Genomic DNA, 21,644 nt, shown 5'->3' with positions numbered 1-21,644 from the left:
GATTCTAAAAGTCAATATACGAGCTAAAGGTACTTATAGAGAAATAGAAAAGGAGCACCTTAGACCGCTTCTTAAGATATTGGAGATTCAAAGAAATGGAGAATTCATGTTTCCCATACACTTTAAATAGGAAGAGAAGATTGGCAGGAAAGTTCCTGCTCGAATTTCCATGGAAAATCTCTACCGCAAGATTCTCATCTCACTGTAGAATGTGGGGGGCAGAGCACAGTGTGAAGCAATTAATGGGGCATCACAGATGCCAAAGCGGCAGAAGCATGTACAGAGCAGGTGTAAAGACGTTACCACGTGGGAATGTTCACTAAGTGTGTGAAGTTTGAAACCAAAATCAAAACCCCACTTTCCTCAAAGAGAAAAAAAATGAAGTTTTGAGGGTTATTGTGGGGATAAATAAGCCGAGTAGGAGTATTGGGCCGTGAGCTATACCAAGGATGTAAGGAGCCCGAGGATGGTCGAACAGTAAGATAAGTGTGTGGGACAATGGGTCAAGGACAAGGACATGTAATAATGAACAAATGGTGTCTCCCGAGGATCCAAACTTCCTCGGGAAGCGTTGTGGAAGGTTAGAGCCCAGTCGCCTAGAGAATACCATGCAAGAGGTTACCATACTTCTAAGGATAAGCTTCAGATAAAGAAGTCCACGGTAAACCAAGAAAAATCTAAGAAGAATGCTGCTACCATCACATTAAATGTTTTACACCTAACCAATTGGCTACATTTATGTGGAAATGAGCCCTAAGTAAGGATATCTCAGCTCACAGCTACTCACGAAGCTTGCAAAAGGTTTTTAATGGGACAAGTATCCAAAAGATTGCCTACATGATCAACAAGTGGAAGGTTAGGATTGAAAAGAATAGGACTATATAAGGAAATGGCCCTCGTGAAAAATGGGGCATGTAATCTAGAAAGAAAAGGAGAAAAAGAATAGAACACCTTATACTTAGATAAACTTGAGTGAATATAATAACACTTCATCCTTGGACTTGATTGAGGAGTGTTATTCCCTTTGAATTTTGTTTGCTTATCTTTCTAGCACGAATCCAATCTATTGTGGCCCATACTTGATTTGCTAAGTCTTTACTTGTAAAATTCACTCTTTAACAAATATTTTTTTTTGGGCTTATTGGGCCATCATCCATTTCTAGTGGCTTAGGGGTCTAAATCTAGTCCTTATATTAAAAGAGAACCATCAAATGTGACGTATATAATAAATAATTATTATTCAATGTGCTGTTGGTACCATTGAATGTGACCAATAATATAAAAGAACCCTCAAATGTGATATTTCATATTTGTACTATCTAATGTGACGTGAGTATCGTCCAATTTGAATGAAAATATTAAGAGGACCATCAAATGATGTATCTATACAATCATATATGACATAGTTACCTTTCTAAATATATATATATATATATATGACATAGTTACAATCATATATGACATTCATACTATCCAATGTAATGTTGATAATATCTAAGGTAACTAAAAAATAATGGAACCAAATTTAATTGTTTAATCTAGACTTAAGGTTGCACTGAATGTGGGTAAATACCAAATTTAATTGGTTATTAAAATTACAGCCACATAATACACAAATTAATTATTAAATAGTACAAAAATAAAATAAAAATGACTAAAAATAAATAATTAAACTTTTATTGAACATTGGACTTTTACATAATATTATCAAAGTGCTAGCCTAACTTAATTGAATTTAAATTATGGGCTCACACCTAACTTATTGAAGCCTGTACATGCTAGGTTAATTGGCTTAAACATACATCTTCTCCCTACCGTCATCGTTGGCATCAAGCACGCCTAATCATAATTTAGGCTAAGAAAATCTTGGGGTTTTTGTGATCCTTACCATCACCATAAATCATATCGAAAATTGTTTCTCTCGCATATCAAAGATTATTGTATTGGTTTCTTTATATTTAGTTCTCAAAAATCATACCAATATCTANTCTAGCACGAATCCAATCTATTGTGGCTCATACTTGATTTGCTAAGTCTTTACTTGTAAAATTCACTCTTTAACAAATATTTTTTTTTGGGCTTATTGGGCCATCATCCATTTCTAGTGGCTTAGGGGTCTAAATCTAGTCCTTATATTAAAAGAGAACCATCAAATGTGACGTATATAATAAATAATTATTATTCAATGTGCTGTTGGTACCATTGAATGTGACCAATAATATAAAAGAACCCTCAAATGTGATATTTCATATTTGTACTATCTAATGTGACGTGAGTATCGTCCAATTTGAATGAAAATATTAAGAGGACCATCAAATGATGTATCTATACAATCATATATGACATAGTTACCTTTCTAAATATATATATATATATATATATGACATAGTTACAATCATATATGACATTCATACTATCCAATGTAATGTTGATAATATCTAAGGTAACTAAAAAATAATGGAACCAAATTTAATTGTTTAATCTAGACTTAAGGTTGCACTGAATGTGGGTAAATACCAAATTTAATTGGTTATTAAAATTACAGCCACATAATACACAAATTAATTATTAAATAGTACAAAAATAAAAATAAAAATGACTAAAAATAAATAATTAAACTTTTATTGAACATTGGACTTTTACATAATATTATCAAAGTGCTAGCCTAACTTAATTGAATTTAAATTATGGGCTCACACCTAACTTTTGAAGCCTGTACATGCTAGGTTAATTGGCTTAAACATACATCTTCTCCCTACCGTCATCGTTGGCATCAAGCACCGCCTAATCATAATTTAGGCTAAGAAAATCTTGGGGTTTTTGTGATCCTTACCATCACCATAAATCATATCGAAAATTGTTTCTCTCGCATATCAAAGATTATTGTATTGGTTTCTTTATATTTAGTTCTCAAAAATCATACCAAATCTAAAGCATCTTTGGCAAGCATTTAAGCATTTATTAAAGGCTTATAGGTTTCATGAAAACCCGTTGAGCTCAAAAGTTGTGTGAGATCATGAATCACATTCTATATTCTTTTAATTTAATTTCTCATGTTCGCGTAAGGATATTTTTTTGATGTAGAATGATGAAACATTCTCTGACCCATTTACCCTTTAATTTCATTATTGACACCAAAAAAAAAAAAAAGTAATCTAGAATATTTCTCTAACTCTAAGACAACGATAATGATATTTTGGAATTCTAGGAAATTACTTTCATGGATTTTACTAAAATTGATGAACAAAGACAATTTGAGGCACCCTTCCAAATAGTTATTTGGAGAAGTAAAGAGAGCGAGAAAGCAACGGACATAAAGAGAGGGCAAGAGAGAGGCACCCTTCCAAATAGTTATTTGGAGAAGTAAAGAGAGCGAGAAAGCAACGGACATAAAGAGAGGGCAAGAGAGATACTGAGACTCATTGAGAGAGAGAGAGAGAGAGAGAGAGAGAGAGAGAGAGAAAAGGGGGGGGGGGGGGTTAACCTCACCCATCATGACGTCAACTGGGTGTATAATTGGCACCACCTTAAGAGTATGGGGTACTACCTAAAAACTAGGGTCCCTGAAGTCAGGCTTATCTCATGTTTGTCCAACACGAGAGGGGCAACCAGGTGGGGTGTTTTAGGTTTAAGTACCCTTTTTTTTTTTTTTACAGCAAACAATTTAATTTCATAATCTCTTCTCTCTTTTCTTATAGTTCGGTGATATATTCTTTTTAAAAAGTCCCTTTTCTAATTATACTTTTGTTTTTTGGATTTCTGCAGATAAGAATTTCGCAGCCCCCAATCTCAACTTTGTGAACGAACCCGATCTCACCAAGATACTCCAATCCGAGATCTTTCTCCATACGGACGGATAACTGCACGCCGCTCACGACATCCTCAGATATAAGCCCATCTCAACCAGTTTTCAATCCTTAAGGCAAAGGATCCCCGACTGCAACAAATCAACATCGCAGTACCTGGGTTCCTTACTAGCCCTCCACCCGAAGGTACCCACCAAGTTGATTTACCTACCCAACGCGTTACCAAGGAAGAAGCAACCTCCTCTCATTCAGCTCCTGAAGAACGAATAGTCAGAGTAATTGAAGTTCTAAACTCTGAAGAAGATTTTGAAGTCTTGGATCATCCGCTTCCTATAGAATCTCCAGGTGCCACTTTCACACATTTGCCTTCTGCTTAAGTGAGCAGCAGCCAAGAGCCATCCAACGTTCTAGAAGCCATGGTGCTCCAACATAAAAAGAACACGGCCTTCTTGAGCTCTTGGAATCACATGTAGGAGCATATACCCTCGAGGTAGCTGTTCAGACTCGACTTCCCACTCCCCTCTTTACTCATACCTCCCATTCTGAACAACTAGAAAAGAAAAGAAAAAGGGAGAAGGAAGGGACAGAAGCATCCGAGGAAGGTGAAATTGCCCCTAAGGATCTTGAGCCCTAGAGAGGAGTAAAGGTCGCTAAAGGGGCACAAAGGAAGAACACGCCAGAAGGCTCAGGTGTAGACAAAGTTGCTAATCATCGCCCTAGGATTCCAGTCTGGAATTCTATGCTTGAGCTGGATGGAGCCCCATTCCCTTTGGATTCATCCATTAGGGATTTTCAAAAAGGGAAAGCGGGCCACATTGTTGATGTCCTGGAACAACCTAGACTTTTGCCTCAAGACATGGCTGACTTGAGGACCCTGAAGAAGCATGAAGTTTTCCGAACTCTAAAAAGGGGCCTAGCTATGGTAAATACCTTAGTTCATTAGCTTGCAAAAGTTATTTACTTACTATCATTACCTTTTTCACTTGAAGCGTTTAGCTTACTTTTCTAGTCTTTACATTGTTGTTATTATTATTATTTTTTAGGCGATCAAGACGACAAATATCGCTGAAGAATGGGTGGACAATGGCCATGCCCAGCTAAAGGTCGAGGAGGCTCATCGCATATCTGTCATTAAGACCTTGGCTATGGCCGAGAAGAGAATTAAAGAGTTCAACACTAAACTAACTGAGGCAAATAGGGAAAGGAAAAGCGCAGAAGTCACTCTAGCTGATGTTGAAAAAGAAGTTGAGGACCAGCGTCAGCAGCTGTGTAAGGCTGAGGAGCAACTAGCAACTGCTAGGGAGCAAACAAAAGCTCAGAAAAAAGAGCTGGAAAAGAAGGAGGAGGCTACTGCTTGGGCTGAGCAAAATGGCTATGATATCAGGGTTAAAGAGACTGAAGACATTCTAAGAGCCCAAGTCACAGGAGTTTGTTGAGGTCACTACCTTCAGGTATGGACCGAGGCATTGAACCTAGCCGGGGTAAGTGCTTCTTTGGACCTGAGAAAGATAGAAAATATCTTCTACCCTCTAGCATTGCGCATAACAACCCAGCCCAACTTCCAGGCAACTACTACTCCAAAAGCGCCTGACATTGCTAAGCTTGCTGATTCTGGTACCCTTAAAGCCACCTCAGGGCCCTCCAAGGAGCCTGGTAAGGAAAACATAAAGGCCAAGGAAAAATAGGCAAACAAGGCTGAACATTCTAAGCCTCCACTAGCAACCAAAGAGGCTTCCAAGGAAAAGGAGGCAGCCAAGGACAAAGTGCCTGAACCTTCTTCTCAGTCAGCAACTAAGGCCAACCCCCAACCATTAGCTAATAGATATGACATTGTTGCTTCGGCTTGTATTTGTTTTGCTCTTTATGTTTTTTTTTTTTTAACATGTACTTCTTCTACCTTATCAAGGCATAATTTAATGAAAAATTTTAGTTTTCTCTAATTACCTACCACTTATGTACAACTTTTACTACTGACTGTTTACTACTAAATATGGTTAAGCATTCAGGCATGAAACAACATTGCAAATCCCAAAGATTAAAGAAAACTAGCATAACACTGTTCCAATATACTTACACAATTCAAGCAACTGACAAGCTAACACTTTAGTAAGTGAACAGTACTAATGTGTCTAATGTGCCTAATCCGATGAGCCATGCAAGGTCGAGATTTTATTGAATACTTGAATAAATAAAAAGCATTAATTAATCCAAGGTACGTGATTCGAAGAACTAGGCATGACCGAGATTCTTGTTTAATACTTAGAAAAATAATAGGTATTAATTTACCCAAGGTCCGAGGAATTAGGCATGACTGATGTTTTGTTTAATACTTAAAAAATAAGAGGTATTAATTTACCTAAAGTATGTGGTCAGAGGAACCAAGCATGACCGAAGTTCTGTTTAATACTTAGAAAAATAAGAAATATTAATTTACTCAAGGTATGTGATCCGAGGAACTAGGCATGACTGAGATTCTGTTTAATACTTAGAAAAATAAGAGGTATTAATTTACCCAAGATATATGGTTCGAGGAACCAAGTATGATTGATGTTCTGTTTAATATTTAGAAAAATAAGAGGTATTAGCGTATGTTTAGATTGCGTTTAAATCTGCGTTTGTGTGTTTGCTTTTTACACATAGTGGGACCCATGGCTATAGTATCTAAAATACAATAGCTAAAATTATTTTGCTATAGTGTTTTCATTTTTCAGTTTTCAGCAATAAACGGTATCCAAACAAACCCTTAATTTACCCAAGGTATGTGGTTTGAGGAACCAGGCATGACCGAGATTCTGTTTGATACTTAGAAAAATAAGAGGTATTAATTTACCCAAGGTATGTGGTTCGAAGAACTAGGCATGACCTAGGTTTTGTTTAATACTTATAAAAATAAGAGGTATTAATTTTTCCAAGGTATGTGGTCAGAGGAACCAGGCATGACCAAAATTCTATTTAATACTTAGACAAATAAGAGGTATTAATTTACCCAAGGTATGTGGTTTGAGAAAATAGGCATGATCGAGATTCTGTTTTATATTTAGAAAAATAAGAAGTATTAATTTACCCAAGGTATGTGGTCTGAGGAACCAGACATAACCGAGGTTTTGTTTTATATTTAGAAAAATAAGAAGTATTAATTTACCCAAGGTATGTGGTCTGAAGAACCAAGCATAACTGAGATTCTGTTTAATACTTAGACAAATAAGAGGTACTAATTTACCCAAGGTATGCGGTCTAAGGAACCAGACATGACCAAGATTTTGTTTAATACTTAGAAAAATAAGAGGTATTAATTTACTCAAGGTATGTGGTCCGAGGAACTAGGCATGACTGAGGTGCTATTTAATACTTAGAAAAATAAGAGGTATTAATTTACTCAAGGTATGTGGTTCGAGGAACTAGGCATGACTGAGGTGCTATTTAATACTTAGAAAAATAAGAGGTATTAATTTACTCAAGATATGTGGTCTGAGGAACTAGGCATGACCGAAGTTCTGTTTTATACTTAGAAAAATAAGAGGTATTAATTTACCCAAGGTATATGGTCAGAGAGACCAGGCATGACTGAGGTTTTGTTTAATACATAGACAAATCAGAGGTATTAATTTACCCAAGGTATGTGATACGAAGAACCAGGCATGATCGAAGTTTTCTTTAATACTTAGACAAATAAGAGGTATTAATTTACCCATGGTATGTGGTCAGAAGAACCAGGCATAATCGAGGCTCTGTTTAATACTTAGACAAATAAGAGGTATTAATTTACCCATAATATGTGGCTTGAGAAATTAGGCATGATCGAGATTTTGTTTAATACTTTGAAAAATAAGAGGTATTAATTTATCCAAGGCATGTGGTTCGAGGAACCAAGCATGACCGAGGTTTTGTTTAGTACTTAGACAAATAAGAGGTATTAATTAATCCCAGGTGTGTGATCTGAGGAACCAAGCAGACCGATATTCTGTTTAATACTTAGAAAAATAAGAAAGAACATAGGCAATAATAATCAAGATAAAAGACGGCAAGATTGTCTTTCATTAATAATAGTATTTTCGAATGTTATTTATAATCCACGGATGTGGTACAACATTTTCATCTAAATCTTCCAAAAAATAAGCTCCTATCCTGGCCACCGAAGTGAAGCGGTATGACCCCTCCCAGTTAGGTCCTAGTTTTCCCTAGAATGGGTTCTTTACAGTTTCCACCACCCTTCTCAACACCAAATCCTCCGGTGCTAATGGTTTGACCTTCACTCCTATATCATACCCCTACTTGAGCTTTTGCTGATAATGTGCCAACTAGATCATGGTCACTTCTCTTCGTTCCTCGATTAAATCCAAGCTCTTCTGTAGTAATTGATTATTATTGTCAAGAGTGAACAGACTTGTCCTTAACGTTGGAAACCTAGTCTTCAAAGGGATCACGACCTCAGAGCCACATGTCATGGAAAATGGTGTTTCCCCAGTTGAATGGCGATGAGTTATCTGATATGTACAAAGAACATGTGGGAGCTCTTCAACCCATCTACCTTTTGCTTCATCTAACTTTTTCTTGAGCCCACTAACTATAACCTTATTAATTGCTTCATTCTACCCATTCCTTTGCAGATATGTTGGGGTTGAGTATCTATTCTTAATGCCAAGATTACAACAAAACCTCCAGAAGACATTGCTGTCAAATTGAAGCTTACTATCCAAGATAAGAGTATGGGGAATCCCAAATTGGGTAACAATATTCTTCTAGACAAATTTCTTGGCATCAACATCCTTGATATTAGACAACGATTCAGTGATCATTTCCACTTAAATGCGGCCAGTTTGTTGGGTGCAGAATATTTAATGTGGTGGTAGCAACCTTCTTCTTAGATATTTCTTGGTTTATTGTGGACTCCTTTATCTGAAACTTATCCTTAGAAGTATGGTAGTCTCTTGCACGGTATTCTTTAGACGACCAGGCTCCAACCTTGCTCAACACTTCTCGAGGAAGTTTAGATCCTCGGGAGACACCATTTGTTTGTTATTACTTGTCCTTGTCCTTGACCCATTGTCCCACACACTTATCTTATTGTTCGACCATCCTTGAGCTCCCTTACATCCTCAGGTATGGCCCACGGCCCAATACTCTTACTCGGCTCATTTATCCCCACAATAAGATATAAGATTACAGAGTCATTGGTTTGTAAGTCACATTCCCATAAGATTCCATTACAAGAACCTAACATTCTAATATTTGGTTTTTAAAAATAATTATAAGTGGTTAAATCATAACCATCTTAGTGATAATTAAATGTTCACAAAAATAAGGATATTCTTTCACTCTTATGGTTTAATAATAATAATAAAATTTATTAGTGTCATAATTATTTGTTATTACTATTAATTACTTCTTATAATAGTAATTAGTTCTTTAAGTTTTCATCATCACAGAGCATAAAATGATAATGCAAAAAAGGAGATCAAATATATATCAATAATCCAAATTTAAAATGTAGTTGCAGCTCTATGCAAACTTGGATACGGTCAAATGCCCATGGTTGTTTAAAAGGCATTGGGGTATGGGCAACATGTTATTAAAGAATGCAAGGAATCATCAGTATCTTTCATCAAAGATGGTGTGTGGCAAACCCAAAATTATTTGTTAGCAATTAAGCAAAAACTAAGTTTTGAGGTATCCTCGATCCAAGAAAGTTACATGTAAAATAAGCGGTAAAAATACCATTTGATGAATTTACACCCTATTAGTTTGATGAATTGTCATTTTAGTCTACTAATTTTAAATTTTATCATTTTAGTTTGGTAATTTTACAGTGTATTATTTTAGTCATTCGGTCCATAACCATTTGAAAAAAAAACCTTGCTACTTCTCTTAAAATAATGCCGTTTTTAATAATTTTATAATTTTACAAATGTGAAACAACGTCAGCAAAAAGACTAAAATGACAATTTAAACTTAGTGGACTACAATGATAATTCAACAAACTTATAGGATGTAAATTGTATTTTTCATTATATAAAATTATGTATAAATTGTTCTGAAGGGGTTTTTAAGTGTTCTAAAGATGCTAGCAAGTTTACTATCATGTTGAATGATTCTTGTTCTCGGGGAAGTCACCTAGGGTCACACACACTCTACCCCGTTACCACCTCTCCAAGCAAAAAGCCCCTACGGTTTTTAACACTGCCTATATGAGCCGTTCTTGGATTCAATATAATTCCAAGTTTCATTACCTCAAGTTGTAGTCAGTTGAATAGGGAGCAAAGGTCTGAAAAGGCTAGATTATAAAATAAGGAAAGCTAAGTTGGCATCCAAACTTTGTATAATGTGCTGACTAATTATGTTTCAAGCATCACCTAAAATGTTTTATCAACACAGTGGCCTGCCTTGTCCAAGAACGAAAAAAAAAATTAAAAATCAATAAAAACAATCATGGTGCGAAACTAAAATGGACATACACAGCAATGTAGAATGAACAGTTACTTAGCTTGCTCTCTGGCCTCTAGCAGCCACCTTTGAGAGCATTTCCTTTAGATAATCATAGCGACTACGTTGATAATCAATCCACAAACATAGCTGCCTTATGGCCTCCCTCTTCTCCTCTCCAAGACCCAACATACCATCATCCTTTTCTTTCACTGTCTTTCCTAATTCCGCTACCATCTTCTCAAGTTGGTTTACTGCTTTACTCAGCTTCTCATTCTCTGCTTCTTCCTTGCTTGCCTTCACTTCTAGCTTCTCGACCCTTTCTCTTAGTGCTAATTCCTTATCTTTATTATCTTTCAGCTGCACCACAAGATGCTCCACCTCCTTCATTAGTTGTTTTTTCTCCTTATTTGTCTCTATGACCCAGTTCTTGGAAATGTGAAGTTCATTTGACATTTCCAAGATGCAATTCTCATAATTTTTGTAGTCGTCTTCAAATTTCTGGATCACTATTTCCATTCCTGTCAAGGTACTGTTTACACCCTCTGAGATATCTGTTATCATCCTTTGATGAGCTTCATTGTTAGCAGCAATTATTCCAGACAATCTAGTGATTCTGTCTTCAAGCACTCTCTGTTCTTGCTGGAATTTCAATTCCGTAATTCTGAAAGCTTCTTCCTTCTCAGTTAGTAATTGTTCAGTGACCCGGAGCTTCTGGTTTGACAGGCGGAGCTTAACTTCAATTGTGCGCACATTATCTACCAAAGTACTGTGTTCCTCTTCTTTTTCTTCAAGATCTCTTCTAATGTCTTCAACAAGTTGTTCCAACTCTGCTACCTTCTCATCCTTGGATCCCATGTTTTTATGGATTTCCTTTTCTGTTTCTTCAACCTTCTTCTCTGCAACTTCGAGATTTACCTTGCATTCCTGAAGCTGAACTTCAAGCTGTTTGTATTCCTCATTTAGCTTCTTGTATGCATCTTCTTGTTCTTTCAGAATTATCTGATGATCTGTGATGCTGCTTGTTAAGTCAACCTTGTGATTCTCCAGTTGGGTCAGGCTTTCTGAAAGTTCCTGTTTCTCTTTCTTGAACTGCAACTCCATCTCATTTTTCTGAGTCTGCAAGGAATTGAACTCCTGTTGTAGACTGTTAATCTTTGACTCCAGGGCTGTTATTTGAGCAGAAGTGTTGCTCTCTCCACTTGTTAGTTTCTCGTGGAGAGTAGAGAACTCAACCCCTCTATCAGTTAATGTTTTCTCCAGTTCAAAAATTTTGTCCTCTAGCCCTACCTTCTCTTCTATCAATTGACCATTCTCAAGGACTTTAGCACTTACCTGCTTTTCAAGTTCACTTTTCTGGTTGCATATAGAGATCACCTCCAATTCAAGATCCTTCACTTGCGCTGTTAAGCTTTCTCTCTCTTGTGAAATTTTCTGTTGCTCCATATCCTTGCTCAAAATCTCCTCTTTCAGATTTTCTATCTGAACCAGGTACTCCGAATTTTCTTGAATTTTTTTCTCATGTTGCATTTCCAGTTCACTTTTATCACGATTTAGGGTTCCCAGTTCCTGCTGCAATGCATTGACCTGATCCATTAAGCTCTTGACTTGAGATGATGCTTCACCACTTTTACACACAATCTGATCTTCCAATTGAACTTTCTGAGTGCGCAAAGAATCTAAGTCCACTAGCAGATTGTTGATCTGTGATGTCAATTCTGCTATTCTAGACAAGTATTCACTCTCATTTTCTCCAATTTTCTTCGTGAGAGCAGAAACCGCATCTTCCCTCTCCTTTGACATCTTTTCAAGTTCTGAAATTTGGGATTGCAGTTCTATATTATCCTCTCCCAGTTGTTTTGCTTCAGCTGCTTTACTTTCTATCTTCTTTTCCATCTCTCTTCTCTGGTCTTGCAACGATTCCAGCTCCAGTTCAAGTTCTGTAACTTGCCCCTCTAATCTCTTTATTTGAGCTGAAGACTCATCCTTATGCACCCCGTGCCTCTCAGAAAGAGTTGAAAATTCCCTTTCCCTCTCACCCAAATTATCCTTTAACTGACTTGATTCAGCCATGAGTTCCTGTATCATGTTTTGTGCCTGCTGAATCTCATTTGAAAGCTCTGAAACCTTCAAGGTTAGAGATTTATTCTCTTCCCCAGTGGCTTTCAGAGTGTGGCTTAAGTCTGAAATTTGCTGTTCAGAAGATTCCAGCTGCTGCTTTATATTGCTAAATTCTGTTTCTTTAATCTCAATCTGTACTTCAATATCTCGTTTCTGGTTTTGCAATGACTTCAGCTCCACTTCCAGTTCACTTTTATCGCAATTTAGGGTCCCCAGTTCCTGCTGCAATACATTGACCTGATCCATTAAGCTCTTGACTTGAGATGATGCTTCACCACTTTTACACACAATCTGATCTTCCAATTGAACTTTCTGAGTGCGCAAAGAATCTAAGTCCACTAGCAGATTGTTGATCTGTGCTGTCAATTCTGCTATTCTAGACAAGGATTCACCCTCATTTTCTTCAATTTTCTTCGTGAGAGCAGAAACCGCATCTTCCCTCTCCTTTGACATCTTTTCAAGTTCTGAAATTCGGGATTGCAGTTCTATATTATCCTCTCCCAATTGTTTTGCTTCAGCTGCTTTACTTTCTATCTTCTTTTCCATCTCTCTTCTCTGGTCTTGCAACGATTCCAGCTCCAGTTCAAGTTCTGTAACTTGCCCCTCTAATCTCTTTATTTGAGCTGAAGACTCATCTTTATGCACCCCATGCCTCTCAGAAAGAGTTGAAAATTCCCTTTCCCTCTCACCCAAATTATCCTTTAACTGACTTGATTCAGCCATGAGTTCCTGTATCATGTTTTGTGCCTGCTGAACCTCATTTGAAAGCTCTGAAACCTTCAAGGTTAGAGATTTATTCTCTTCCCCAGTGGCTTTCAGAGTGTGGCTTAAGTCTGAAATTTGCTGTTCAGAAGATTCCAGCTGCTGCTTTATATTGCTAAATTCTGTTTCTTTAATCTCAATCTGTACTTCAATATCTTGTTTCTGGTTTTGCAACGACTTCAGCTCCACTTGCAGGCTTCTTACTTGTGCCTCTAATCCATTTACTCGAGCAGATGACTCATTCTCATGCACCTCATGCATATCCTTGAAATTTGAAAGTTCCTTCTCCCTCTGACCCAATTCCTCCTTTAACTGATTTGATTCAGCCCTAAGTTCTTCTATTGTGATCTGCGCCTGCTGAATCTGATTTGAGACTTCTGAAAATTTCAAGCTTAAAGATTCATTCTCTTCCATGGAAGCTTTCAGATTGTGGCTTAAATCTGACCCTTGCTGCTCTGCAGATTCTAGCTGCTGCTTCATATTTGATATTTCCCCTCTAACGGCTTCTAGTTCTTGCTCTAGATTTACCTTTTCATCTTTCAGCTGATCAGCCATGGTTCTTAAGCCTTTTGTAATGTTCTCTCCTTCTTCAATCCTTCTGATGGCAGTCTCTTTCTCTACGATCAAATTATCTTTCTCTCTATTCAGTTCTTCTTCTATCTTACTAGCAGTCCCAAGTTTTTTATTCAGTTCACTATTCTCAACCAAAAGATTCGATTTTTCACTGTCTAACTTTTGAGCTTCAGTCTTCATATCTTCAATGAATTTGTCTGCTTCTTGTATCTTGCTCAAAGCAGCAAGATATTCTATATTTAGAGCTTCCTTTTCTTCACTTGTAGCCGTCAACTTCCTCTTCAGGTCAGCAACTTCTAGAAGTGCTGCTTCAAGTTCTGTTTTAATGTCATCTCTAATTTTCTGAACTTCTCTTTCCACTTGTCCATTCTTGCCTTTGTCCTTCGAGGAATAATCTGAATCTGAGTCTGAGCTAGACGAAGAATTGTCCTCCTTTCCTTGTTTCCCATTAATTTTTTTCCTTAGCTCTCCCGTTAGATGATCATATCGTGCATAGAGTGATTGATACTGTTGGTGGAAATCCTCAATTAGTTTAGCAAGTGGTTCCTTTTTGGAGTTTTCTTCTGGGGTACCATCTTTTTCTTCAAGATCTTCATCTTTGATAAGCTTCAAGATCTTTTTCACTTTGCCCTCAATTTCTGCATAGTCAGGTTATGTTTGATTATCAATCAATGTTAATAAGGGGAAGGCCAACAATAAGATGCTAAGGCAAAACATGTAATCATAATTTAACATTGATCTTAAGCAAATTGTTGCCATTAAATTTCACTGCACAAAATACTCTTCCACATCTAAAATAGATGTATGGATTAACATTATCTTGATAAAGAAAATCACCTATTTTATCTCCTTTCAGCTGTTCATCATTTTCTGAATCAATATGACTCCCAAAAATGGACCTTATAGAATTCCTCAACCGATGTTTTGCCATCTCTTCTTCAGAATTTCAAATTCCCTGAGCAAGTAGGCATCACTCAAAATCTAAGAAAACAGGAAGAGAAAATATTAACATTTAAAGCATAATGCTTTCAACATGCTAATATATCCTAGCTGCTAATTTACAATATTAAATTGGAGCAGGTATAAATAGTCATCAGTAAGATAAAAAATCATCTTACAAACAACTAGATATCAAGATGGACCATTAATAATGAATTAACACAAAATAAAGGTTTGATTCTAGAGGAAGCAATTAATATGAGATCCTATTTAAAATTTCAAAACAAGAATATCTAATAATGTTATCATCAGTAAGATAAAGGTCAGCATGCAAACAGAAACTGGATAACAAGATGAACCATTAATAGTGAATTAATGCAAAATAAAGGTTTGATTCTATAGGAAGCAATTTATAATTCTAATTTTCAAAACTAGATTTCTAATACTGTTATCATAGGATAAGTGTCAGCTTACAAACAGAAACTGGATAGTAAGATGGACCATTTTTAGTGAATTAACACAAAATATAGGTTTGATTCAGGAGGAAGCAATTTATATGAGATCCTATCCAAATTTTCAAAACAAGAATATCAAATACTGCTATCATACTCTGCCATTGTGTTCACTAGGCATGATTTTCCTACAACAACTATGCGTATTGTGTCCACAGGCAGTGAAATATTCATTGAACTATGAATTGTTATAAAGATTTTAAATTTGGAATACACAAAACCCTATGGTAGCTACACTATTTATTCACTTGTAAGTTGTTCAGAGAGTAGCTCCTTATGGCAAAAGCAAATCCTCAATTGATAGTATAACTCCATATCATTAGACAATTGTTGTATCTATGGAATTCTTTTATCACAAACATGATTGGAGCACTTCTCAAGTAACAAAATTACAAACATAATTTTAATTTTAATCAAAAAGGCCAAATTGAGGGCCAAGACACACAACATCAGAGACCTACATAAGAATTTCATTCTCACGATACCACTTGCAATGATATCTGCAAACAGGTCAATGAGTTAAAAGTTAAAACATGCTGTTTTAGAATGTGCTCGCATACCTAGATCTTGATTTGAAACTGGGATACAAATTACTTTATTCCAGGTGTTCTTATTTTCAAATTATGGTGCAACCTGCTGCCTCAAATTCAAAACTAGAGATCTTGCTCTTTGGGGCTCAATGCTAATCTACCACCTCAAAACCAGTTGATATTTTTCTTATAATGAAATATCAACGTCAAGACAACCCCTTTTCTTTTTGGGTTTAAGGTGTGGCTAAAACTAACATCAATTCAGTCATCTTAGGTCTCAGCTGCTGAAGATTTAAGATTTAACAAATATGGATTTATAAATGTGTAAAAGGATGGACCAATACAGCCAAAAGCCATTTGGAACCTAATCTTAATTTCAGACGCTGAAAATTAAAGGTTCAATAAATACAGGGGCCCATGAATCTTGGATGGAAACTGTAGCCGTTAAACTAGTCCACAACTTAAATTCCTCATCATTTAATGATACTTGCGATACAAGGACTACCTATCACAGCAATTGGTGTAGAAACAAGAACCAACTGAACCCAAAAAAGTAGCATTATGAGTTTATGACTTTCAATTCAAAACCAAGCAAAATAGAGACACCCATCTTCTCCTTTCAATACTACCGTACGTCAAAATTCATTCAGTAGGGCCAGTTTTTATTTTGGTCAAGTCAAATTTTATGATTTTCGAATCATAGCAACCAACCACCAATTACTATTATTTTTTATAAATATATACAATTTCAATAATAATAGCTATATTTAAATAAAATAACATGTCAATCCAGAACAGCATAACGTCTTTAATACCAAGTTTAAACAGCTGCACTAATCTGGTGCCACGTCAGCAATTCTAAGGATTGCCTCAGAAGCCAAATTTGGGATATAGAAAAGACAGCTATTTCTTTCAGCAAAAGGTGAGCTGTTACTTTATTATTAGATTTGCCTTTTAAAGACAAAGATAATTATCACTAATCTATAAACAATAAACACATAAAATTTTTTGCCGCTGCCAAAAAAAAAAAAAAAAAAAAAAAAAGGAATTTTCCGCCACTGCCACCGCTGATATGACATGATTTTAACTGTTGGACTTAGCTGCTTGGATCTGATGCTCCAATGTACTAGACCATCATGATATTAACATGTGTCCAATTTCTACCATGTGTCACAATTATAACGGATCTAGCATACTAGACCCAAGTTTTGCCGGATAAGAAGTGTGATCGATACATGTAAAAATAGAATTATTCAAATTAAAATTTGGCTAATTTTGTATCCTTATATCTCTAAGTAACTAATAGTATCTTCTATTTTATTTTTTCTCAAAAAAAAAAAGTATCTTCTATTAATAAAAAAAAGTAACTAATAATTTCCACATTTGAAGCCGCGCGATAAAAACTGAAAATAATAAACCATTATTAAGCAATTCAACCTTCTACAAATAAGCCAAAAACAGCAACAAAATTACCTTACCTGCCACAATTTTTTTTTTTCTTTTCCTTTTCTACTCACTTTCCCTTTCACCCTTCTTCTGCAAGTTTCTCTGTTCACAAAACTCAAAATTTTCAATTTTCACCCAAGCTGCAAAGATCGATAAATAAATAAATCAAAATAAAATCAAAAATATATATTTAAATCGCAATCAAAATTTTGAGATTGTAGAACAGATTTAAATATAATCACGAGGTTGACTATAACTTGAACAAACAAACAAAATGAAAATATTCATGTTCTTAATCTCAATACAGTTCCTTAACATGAAATCAGATTTAAATTTAGATTATATGCAAGATTTTATTATATCGTAACCGAGAACTTGATCAGTAACCAAAGATTCAAAGAAAAAACACAAAGCGCATGCATATTGAAGCTCGAGAAATCAAAATTTTACCGTACAAGAACTTTGATCTAATCAAATTATTCAAAAAAACAACAACACAAAGCAAAAGAAAAAGAAAAAGAATTTCTCAATTTTCTCTGTAATTGAAGTTACAAAGACTGTTAGTTGGTGGAGTTCTTCACCAAGAGTTCAACTCAGAGATCGAGAACTTTTTTGAGTTCAAAAATAATTAGAATAATAAACAAAAATCAAAAGAGAAGCATAAGATTACCTGAAAGTGAGAGAGAATATCCTCAGAGAGACGATCAAAGATACAGAGAAAACGGAGAGAGAGAGAGAGAGAGAGAGAGAGAGAAGGAAGCTCTCTCCAATGGGACTATGAGAGAGAGATGTTAATGGAAATGGATTTTATAAAGAAAATGAATTGTAATAAAAACGGGTTTGGGTTTTGTTTGGATTTGAGCGCACAAAGTGACTGGTACAGCGTTTCTAGCTTCAAATTTCAGAAGCTGGAATCTTTGGAGCTTCTTTTTCGTCTTTTGCCCCTCTGTTTATAGGTTTATAGCGGTTGTGCCATTCACCCCGTAGAGTACTCGCGCAAGTGCATGTATAATAGAAAAATTACCGCATTTTAACTGACTAAACCCAAATTTTACTCGCATCAAGTAATGCGAAGTTGACAAGTTGTGTATGAAACTAAAAATACATGTTGTTAAGCTAACGTACACAGGTAATATCTATTTTGCATTTAGTATTTTTTTTTTTTTACATATTTCAAAAATGAAGAAAAAAAGTGATCGGTGGCTGTTGTGTCTGAATAAATAGGAAAAAATTAATAAAAATTGACATTTTTAATGAAATGTAGTGTAAAATAAATATTTGATATTGAATGTTTAGAAAAATGAGTGTGTAAAATAGAAAAAGTAGATTTTCATACTAAAATAGACAGAAACATTCACATGAGCTAATGCAAATGCTCTATATTTATACTATAATAATTAAGGACAAAGTTTAGTAATAAACTTGGTTATAACCTAAGGCTACAACTCCACCCACTATATTTTTATTGGATGTAAATTTTGACAAATTTACTATTAAATTATATTTTATTCTTATATCTTTCACACTTGCAAAATTTCAAAAAAATTAGAGATCGATAACTATATTATCAATCAAATATTTCAATTTTGAGCTTTTGTAGTCTAAAATTATACATAAAAAATAAGTTTATATATTGAAAAGTAAATAATATCTTACTGGCAGGAAATTTGTTATGTGCGTTAAGAACATAAAGAACACATAATTTGGCAGTTAAATTTTAAAAAGGACAAAGTTAGCTACAAAATTGGTTGTAGTTTAATGCTGCAACCTTATTTAATAAAATAAACATTACTTCATATTTTGAAAATCTAACCATTGAATTACATGTTTTTTACACTCTTAATACACATATCAAATTTTGTGTCAATTGGATATTATTTACTATATAATCTATAAATCTATATTTTATGCATAATTTTAAATTACAAAAACTTGTAATTTAAACAATTTATTGATGACATAACTATTAATCTTTAATTTTCTAAATTTTTTTTATACACATGGAATATAAGAAGAAGATGTAATCAAATTGTGGATTTGTCAAAATTCACCTCTAATAAAAAGATATTTAGTAATTTTGTAGTTTTAGGCTATAACTAATTTTATATCTAAAATTTGTCCTTTTAAAAATATGTAGCTATATTCATTTTTTTAGTAGGAATTGTAGCCTTTGGCTATAATTAAGTTTGTAGCCCAACTTTGTTCAATATTTAATAAGCCTTTTAAAAACAAATTATTGGGTGCTCCCAAAACACGATAATGTGTTGCTCATTCTTGAATTTATTTAGTGGAATATATATTAAAAAATGAAGTACCATGGCACTGTACTCTAAAAATACCTAATAATTACTCAATTATGTTATTATTGTTATTATGTACATTGCTTTTAAGGTAACTCCATAGTATATTTCATAACTTATTATTCATCTTTTTTTTTTTTTTTCATATCATCATTTATCTTAATAGTTTTGTGATTTAATTGGCACATTTTGATGTTCTAAAGAGTAAATATGTCTAGGGTTTAAATACTCTCTTTTGCAATTATAAAATAACATATTCAAATAAATATTTTAAGGTAACTCTAAATAAAGAATTCATCTATTTTCCATGTCATCATCTATGTTAAGAGTTTTGTAACTAAATTGACACATTTTGATGTTTCCAATGAAGATGTATTGGATTCAAATCCTTGTTCTCACAACTATTAAAAATTATTTAAATAAATAATTATAAAATTCAATTTATTTATTTTAAAATAGACATATAAGATTTTAAAAACTCCACCATGAATTTAATTAATGGGATCACCATTAATATGAGAGAAATGAGCACTACTTTATCGCACTTCAAAAGTATCTAATAATTACTCATATAAATAGCAAAAAAAATTGAATTTAATTTAGATTAGTAAATTGACCAAGTGCAATATATAAATTCATTTAAAAACTAGATGTAAATTAAATATTTTATTCTTAGGAATATGTATATAGATTTTGTGCATTAGCATTAGCATTGGTGGGGTCATATTGCCATATTGCCAAATTTAACAACCAATATAAGAAAAATAGGCTGCATCACTGGAGCTAAAGGTATAATTTTTGGCTCTTGAGTTACAGTGTACAACTATCTTTGGTTGTGCATGCATTGTAACTCAAATGTTATACTTAAAAAATATATTTTATTTGTCCTCTTATTATTATAATGATTATTATTATTACTTTTTTTGTGGTTGTGATTAGGGTTGTTTTTGTGGTGAAATATATAAAATAGTTTTTCGTGGTGCTAAAAAAATTTTGGCACCTCCAATGATATTTTTTTTTTTTTGGGTTTATTTGTAATAGGATGTTTGGATCCAGTGCTTTTAGTATATTAGACCCATGCTGACATGTATAAAAAATAGACACATGTTTAGTGGACCTAATCCGGAACCTATTTGTAGAAAGTAGAATTTGATGAGGAATTTTGTAATTTAGGATACTATTTATTTCAATTTATCATGAGGTACTCGTGGCCCGGTATCTGGTGACAGTGGTGCCAACAAAACGTGGTTCCCGCCTTCGTTGTTTGTCTGGTTCTGATGTAAGTAGCGTGGATTCGCTGTGTAACCACTGCAGGGAATGTTGGAATTCATTCCTGCTTTGAAGGGGTGTACGTTTACACGTAGTTAGCCTATTAGAAGGTTTTAGAGAAAATCCAGTTATACAAACCACTTTTTTAGATTTTATTTTTATTTTTAAATTCAATGGTTACAAGTTATGACAAGGGAGCTGAGATTTGAATCTTGAATGCTTTTATTAAAAATATCAAAAAAATGTCAATCAGTTGAATTACAATATTTTTGGCTAGTTATATAACTTCTTTTGTGCCACAACTCCATTTGATATGACAAATTGTAAGTTATGGTAAAAAAAAAGTGATAAGTTTATATGAAAGTAATAGATAACTAGTAATTATCTGTCCTATAAGATAGCTGTGAAAAAATGTGTGATAAAAATTGTGATCTTAAAACTACTCTAGAGGCCAAAGAAATCATATTGATTAATCTTTTTTTACAATGAAAAATGTTTACTAAGAAAGTAACAAAAAACAAAACCATTTATATATATATATATATTTTGTTCTCATTCTTGAAACTCTTTAATGGTGTTTTCAAAACTGTTTTAAAAAAATGGAAACCAAACATATCACGTTTCAAAGTTTTTTTTTTTTTTTTTAATAATAGATTTGATAAGATTAATATATTGTTACTCATTTAAAATTATGTTAAAGCATCAGTAAACATCTTTTTGGTTTGATTTAATCTTAGGTTTTTATTTGATGATAAGAAATTTTACTAAGTTTATAAAAATTTACTTATAAATTTCAAGGTTTATTTTTCCACGCAGGACTAGAATAACTTTGAGTTTTCAATCTCAAAAATATTTGACGTCCACATTGAGCTAAAACCGGTGGGAATACTAGTTATTAATTAGTACATGTTTAGTGCCTAGAATTATTAAGACAAGCACGCTCAATTTAAAAAGAAGCTTTTTTTT

General features: G+C 34.2%; 1 protein-coding gene across 9 annotated transcripts; it reads right to left on the bottom strand.

The window, feature by feature from the left end:
• Positions 1–10,082: 10,082 nt before the first annotated feature.
• Positions 10,083–17,990, bottom strand: LOC112015845 (COP1-interactive protein 1). 9 transcript variants are annotated; one of them, XM_065770943.1, is made up of 4 exons: positions 17,780–17,990; positions 17,137–17,249; positions 14,520–14,637; positions 10,083–14,320 (listed from the first exon to the last, which is right to left on the bottom strand). In XM_065770943.1, exons 3-4 carry the CDS (start codon positions 14,611–14,613, stop codon positions 10,284–10,286), a joined length of 4,131 nt encoding a protein of 1,376 aa, XP_065627015.1. In that variant the 5' UTR covers positions 14,614–14,637; positions 17,137–17,249; positions 17,780–17,990; the 3' UTR covers positions 10,083–10,283. The 9 variants fall into 9 exon arrangements, with proteins under 9 accessions (XP_065627015.1, XP_065627014.1, XP_065627017.1 ...); XM_065770942.1 differs by having other exon boundaries at positions 17,142–17,249; XM_065770945.1 differs by having other exon boundaries at positions 17,137–17,211.
• Between the last annotated feature and the right edge of the window lie 3,654 nt (positions 17,991–21,644).

The sequence above is a fragment of the Quercus suber genome, unplaced genomic scaffold, assembly GCF_002906115.3.
Source record: "Quercus suber isolate HL8 unplaced genomic scaffold, Cork oak 2.0 scaffold_38, whole genome shotgun sequence".
Lineage (NCBI taxonomy): Eukaryota > Viridiplantae > Streptophyta > Magnoliopsida > Fagales > Fagaceae > Quercus > Quercus suber.
This window is presented reverse-complemented; position numbering and strand designations above follow the sequence as displayed.